The following is a 6,665-nucleotide window of genomic DNA, read 5'->3' on the forward strand; positions in this document are numbered from 1 at the left end:
GTCCGCTATGGCTACTACTAATGCCATGTATAATGGTTGCTTTTCTACCGGCGGTTAACTTGGAACAATATTGTTTTTCAGATGAGGAGAATTATGAGGTGAGCAGCGACGAAGAAGACCTCCCCTTTAAATGTTTCATTTGCAGAGAATTCTTTAAGAACCCAATCATTACCAAGTAAGTGAAGCTGGAGGATCCCGTAAGTGCAGATCACATGAGATCTCCAGAATGCAGCAAAGCGTTATTAGCACAGAGTTAGAGCTCATGTCCACGGGCGGGTTTGAATTGTACCTGCACGGATGATCTGCATTTCAAGCCGCCCATAGACAATCATGAGCACCCGCAGCTTAAAGCATGCGGATTTGTTTTGTGCACCTTCTGGTCCGGAAAACAAATCGCAGCATGCTTTTTTTTTTCTTTGCCGCAGATCCCGCAGGGATGGCTTCCATTGAAGTCAACGAAAGCCGTCCGATCTGCGGCACACCTGCAACTGTCACTGCAGGCGTGTAGCGGATCCCACGGGAAAGCAGGAGATTTTAAAAAAAAAAATCTCCACTGCACATGTGCAGGGGCATGCTGGCCAGCGGGCCCGCCCACATCCACGGGGGAGAAGATGGACGACCTGCACGGCCACGCAGAGGATCTGGAATGGTAAGTAATGTCCTCATGCCGCGGGCAGGGTGGGATTCTGCGGTGGGGCTCCCGTTCACAGAATCCGATCCGCCCATGGACATGAGGCACTAGCCGGACTCTCTCCTAATAACATTATTGCTTATTGTTAGTCGGTCATAGATGTAGCCAGGCAAATTTACATAGACCAGCAATTCGTATCCCTTTCTATGTGAAGTTTGAGAGTAAGGGCGACAAAAGTATTCGGATGTGCAAACCTCCTTCTACATTTGTCACTTCTGGCAGCACCTTAATGCTACTAATGTAAATCTGTGACTGTCTGATAGTGCACTCCTAACATGGGCGTATCTTTAGACCTATGGCCAGCCTAACTGAACAGTTACTTAGTCTTAAGTGTTTCCACTGGACTATTCCATCACTTTATGATCTCTGAGACCTCCACCTATCCTGAGAATGAAGCCGATGCAGCTCTGGTATATTTCGAGTCCCTAAACAGCACCCTTCCCACCCGATTGTCCAGTAGACTGCAGTCACCACATTCACTTGTATGGAGCTGTACTGCAGTCTCCCTACCCAACAGTTGTCTGAGATGCCGCTATTCAGTGAAAGATTGTGTAAAAAATGAATCAGTGTTGCAGCCCCTTCACTCTCAGGATCGGGAGAGCGCCCAGAATGATGGCATATACTACGGTAGCTTAATACGCCATTACTTTGATTTGGAATACCCCTTTAACATGACAATCACATTAGATGAACTTCAGCTGAACCTGCTGATTTTGGTGCCACTGGTCAGCCATCTAATGGGTACCGGGGTGTACTGACTCTCCCCCGTGTGTGCATGTGTATTGGGAGTGAATACTTGTTCTACCTTCGGCTATCTCGGGTGTACGGCCAACTTTATGCTCCTTCTCCAATTGATATAGAGATGAAATCCGCAGTCCACTTTGATTTGGTTCATTTTCTATTCATTGATCAGGAGTCTTTACCTTTCCAGGTGTAAGCATTACTTCTGTGAGGGTTGTGCCCTGCAGCATTACCGGAAATCCAAGCGCTGCTACGTGTGCAACACACAAACCAATGGTGTGTTTAACCCAGCTAAAGGTAAGTGTGCGTGATATTAGACTATTGGAGAAGACACCCGTGTAAGGGTGCGTTCACACACAGCTGGTTCACTGATAATTTTGGTGTAGATCTGCAGCAGATTTTACCTCTTCAGTTTGAATTTAATTGAAAGGGTGACATTTGCTGCAGATCTGCACCAAATCAGCTATGTGTGTAAGCCAACCTTAGGCTTTATTTCCACCAGCGCATATTAGCCGTCGTTTTCACGGCCGGCCGAAATACGCTACGTTGGGAGAGGAAAATCCAGTGAACAGGCACACAAATCAAATGTTTGTGCGCCCATTCATAGGGCCTGGTGAGCTCGGCGCATTTGCACCCATTTCCCCTCCCTCCCCATCGCAGGCTTACCTCTCGGTCCTCCCCACTCGGTCTGTGCAATGAGGGGGCGGAGCTAAGTGGCAGTCCACCCCACCTCCTCCTATTAATGGCTATGGACAAGGGGTGGAGAAGGTGCTTGGCTCCACCCATGTCCCAACTCTTGTCCATAGCAATCAATGGGAGGAGACGGGGTAGATTGGTGCTTAACTCCGCCCACAGCCCCTCCCATAGGAGCCCATGCAGCGGCTAACATTCTGGCCCAAAACATAGTTCCAGGGCTATGTTTTGGGACCGACGTAAAAATGCCCGCCACTATATTGGCTTGGCCGGATTTTTTTACGTCTCACAAATACGCCCATGTGATCTGATGTATTGGAATCCAGTGCATCAGGTCACAGCGCATATCGGCCGGCCGTGAAAACGGACGGGCGATATGCGCTCGTGGGAAAGAGCCCTGAGGGTCCTTTTTGAAGGAGTAGATTGGACAGCACTGCTAAGAGGTGATCAACAAGATCCGTGCTAGTCTACCTAGCCTTTACACAGACCAATTGAGACTCTATGGGGAACGAATGGTTATTTGTGATCTGTCGTCTCCAATGGTTTCATCGTTATCAGCAGTACATCCCCCCCCCCCCCCACTTACAGGCAGGGCTACCACATAAAAGAAGAAGTGATCACCTGACAAGTGAGCTTTTGCTCTTTCATCAAGTGATCAGCGGCGCCTTAACATGACCTGATGATCAGACAAATGAATGTTCTTAGGAAGATTCTTGCCCCATCATTAGGTTGCATGAAAGACTCTTTACTCAGTGGTTGCACAGTACTTTGGCTACCATTGTCTTCACATAGCCAATCTATTTTATTTGTATAGCGCCAACCTATTCCTATTAAGGTAATTTATTTATTTATTTCCCCTGCCAAGCTGAGTACTCATTTTACCGACCTCAGAAGGCTGAGTCAAGCTTGCGGGGATTGAACTCGCAACCTTCAGGCCATGAGCGAGAGCTTAGGACTGCATTTTTGCGCCCCATGAGAATAGCATAGTGTCAGCACTGCATGCTACATGGCATCCTTCAGGGCTCCTGCATTGATGTTTCCTCCATTGGAGCACAGCTATAACTGGCTGCAATGTCTTCTTGGAGTCTGAACTCCTCCTGTCTTATCTGTAGCTCATGCTCTGTGCTTTCCCCATTCTTTACACTACAAGAAGTTATTATTTTCTGTACAACAAAGACAGAACAAATATTAATTATAAGTAGCTCAGTTCGAAAAAACAAAGGCAACTACTACCTATACATTGAAGCAAATACATAAGTGGGTATGCCACAGTTCATTTTTATGTTTAAGAGGTTGCTTTCTTCCAGGTAGGGCTTCACAGGTTGTGTCTGGTATTACAGCTCAGCTCGATTTGAATAGTGATTAGATGCAATACCAGACACAACCCATGGACAGCATTGGCGTGTTTTTGGAAGAAAGCCGCTATAATAAGGGATTGTCGCACTTTTAGCTGTTTGCTGCCAGAAGCAGAAAGCACTGTACATTGTGCAGTGGCCCAGGCTGGTATTGCAGTTAATGGGAACTGAACCTGCAGTACCATTCTGTGCTACTGCACAATGGAGTTGTCTGCTTCCTGCAGCAAAATACCTAGAAGTGGGATCAACTCTAAGGCCTCATGTCCACGGGATAATTGTTATTAAAAATCCGCAGCGTTTTTCCCGCACGCAGATCCGCGCCCCATAGGGATGCACTGGACACCTGCAGGTAGTTAAATACCTGCGGATGTCATTTTCCCTTCAGGCACGGATTGTGTGTGTGTGTGGGGGAAAAAAAAAACGCGACATGCTCCATTTTCGGCGGGTCTCCCGCAGGCTTCTATGGAAGCCGTCGAGATCCGTGGAACACCCGTACCTGAATTAAAACTTACCGGTCCGGGCGCTGCGGATCTTCTTTCTTCGGCCCGGCAGATGTGCCCAGCACATGCGCGCGGCACGCTGCCGGCGCGCCAAGCACATCCGCCGGGCCGAAGAAAGAAGATCCAGCTGCGACGGAGGGCAGATCCGCAGCGTCCGGACAGGTGAGTTTAATCTTATTTTTAGCCTCATGTTCCCGGGAAAGGAGGGACCCGCTGCGGATTCTGCATGGAGAATTTGTGGCGGGCCTGATTTTCCCCATGGACCTGAGGCCTAAAGGTTTTCTTTACAGCAGGGTCCGTTGAGTTTCTGTACTTTATTAATGAACCTTGTTCATGGCTTATTTTTAGAATTGATTGCAAAGATCGAGAAGTACAAAGCTGAGCAGGAAGACAGCGATTCGCCTGAAGAACAGGGGTAGCAAGAAGATTTTTTTTTTCAGCACTTTTTTTTTTAACAGTCAATAAACTTTATATACAAATGTAAATTTGGTCTACAGAGGGATTTTTTCCCTGTGAACCTCCCTCCGCTGAGGTCTTACAGTACATGGGAAGGTTCAAAGACTGTTACTGGTAAGACTGATAATGCCAACAGAGACTGGAATAATAAAGCTGCAAAATCTGTATCAAAAAAGGGTCCCCTTCCTTTGAATGGAAATCCACAACACAAACTTCTCTATGCAAAAAATTTAAAGGGAACCTTTCACTAGTTTCATGCTCCCGCAGCAGGATCCCGGGATGGGTATGTACAGCGCTTCCATCTATGTTTTACTCTGACATTCTACAGAATAAACATTACCTTGAAGATTCATTCTAAACGGAGCCACAATGGCGGACCGCGCCGGCCTCTCCCTGCCTGCATCATCTAGAGTGCTAGCTCTCTTCCCTATCCATAATCTGGGACAGAGCTGTCACTCTATGATGCCAGTAAGGAGAGGACACTGCAGCACCAGCATCGTCAGCTCGGGTTGGAATGACCTTTCATAGTATGTTTACTCTGAAATACAGCAGCACATCACGTTTACCACGCACTGATTAGCCCCATCAAATGATGCAAAAATCCAAGTGCAGATCAGCAGCAATAATGAAAATCTGTGACGGAGCTCCGAGGTGGGTACCTTCACACATGGCGTATTTCATACAGGCTGCCCATGGCAAATACACCAGATGGCCGTAGTGGGCAAATCTGCACCTAAATGGCGCAGTTTTTGCTGTGGATCTTCAACAATTTTAACCCTTTTATTTCAAGGATTAATCGGCATGCTGTGAACTCAGTGTGCAGATTTTTGAAATCTCCACGTCTTGAATTGCAAATGCTGTGGTGTTTCCGCCAAATTTACAGCTTGTGTGAAGTCGGCCTTAAAGGCACAGATTGCTGCTGCAGTTTGAAATCTGCATAAGAATTTATTTAAAACAAACCTACATTAACTGAATGCAACCGATGTGGCAGATTTATGAAACAATATAAAAGAAAAACTTAGTTGCCCCTCGCAACCAATCACAGCTCAGCTTTCACTGCACCAGAGCAGAATACAAAATGAAAGCTGCATGGTGGTTGCAAGGAGCAGCAAAGGTAATTTTACTTACACTATGTTCATACATGGCAGAAATGCTGCAGATTTTTTGCGGGGAAGTCCGCATCATTGGTGGGGATTTTGGCTCTAAATCAGTTTTGCGTCGCAGCTGAGGTCAGGTTGAAGAGGGGTGCATGCTGCAGCCCGGTCACATGACCAAGAGGTGTGTTGCACTACATGACAGAGCGATGCATGCCGCAGCCCGGTCACATGACCAAGAGGTGTGCTGTACTACACAACAGCGGTGCATGCCACAGGACGGTCACATGACCAAGATGTGTGCTGTACTACACAACAGCGGTGCATGCCACAGCCCGGTCACATGACCAAGATGTGTGCTGCACTACACAACAGCGGTGCATGCCACAGGACGGTCACATGACCAAGATGTGTGCTGTACTACACAACAGCGGTGCATGCCACAGGACGGTCACATGACCAAGATGTGTGCTGTACTACACAACAGCGGTGCATGCCACAGGACGGTCACATGACCAAGATGTGTGCTGTACTACACAACAGCGGTGCATGCCACAGCTCGGTCACATGACCAAGATGTGTGAGGCACTACATAACAGAGCTGTGCATGCTGCAGCCCAGTCACATGACCAAGAGGTGTGCTGCACTACATGACAGAGCGATGCATGCCACAGCCCGGTCACATGACCAAGAGGTGTGCTGCACTACATGACAGAGCGATGCATGCCGCAGCCCAGTCACATGACCAAGATGTGTGCTGTACTACACAACAGCAGTGCATGCCACAGCCTGGTCACATGACCAAGATGTGTGCTGTACTACACAACAGCGGTGCATGCCACAGCTCGGTCACATGACCAAGATATGTGCTGTACTACACAACAGCGGTGCATGCCACAGCCCGGTCATATGACCAAGATGTGTGCTGCACTACATAACAGAGCTGTGCATGCTGCAGCCCAGTCACATGACCAAGATATGTGCTGTACTACACAACAGCGGTGCATGCCACAGCCCGGTCACATGACCAAGATGTGTGCTGCACTACATAACAGAGCTGTGCATGCTGCAGCCCAGTCATGTGACCAAGATGTGTGCTGCACTACATAACAGAGCTGTGCATGCTGCAGCCCAG

The 6,665-nt window shown here is 48.0% G+C and overlaps 1 protein-coding gene across 1 annotated transcript in view; it reads left to right on the forward strand.

Annotated features, from left to right (window-relative positions):
- The window catches only part of RNF113A (ring finger protein 113A), a 40,052-nt gene extending 35,441 nt beyond the window's left edge, over positions 1-4,611 (forward strand). The window contains exons 9-11 of the mRNA XM_066586962.1: positions 82-175; positions 1,623-1,729; positions 4,329-4,611. Coding sequence (XP_066443059.1) covers positions 82-175; positions 1,623-1,729; positions 4,329-4,399 — 272 coding nt within the window. The 3' untranslated portion in view covers positions 4,400-4,611. The remainder of the gene's footprint in view (positions 1-81; positions 176-1,622; positions 1,730-4,328) is intronic.
- The last annotated feature ends 2,054 nt before the right edge of the window (positions 4,612-6,665 follow it).

Source organism: Eleutherodactylus coqui, chromosome 13, assembly GCF_035609145.1.
Source record: "Eleutherodactylus coqui strain aEleCoq1 chromosome 13, aEleCoq1.hap1, whole genome shotgun sequence".
Lineage (NCBI taxonomy): Eukaryota > Metazoa > Chordata > Amphibia > Anura > Eleutherodactylidae > Eleutherodactylus > Eleutherodactylus coqui.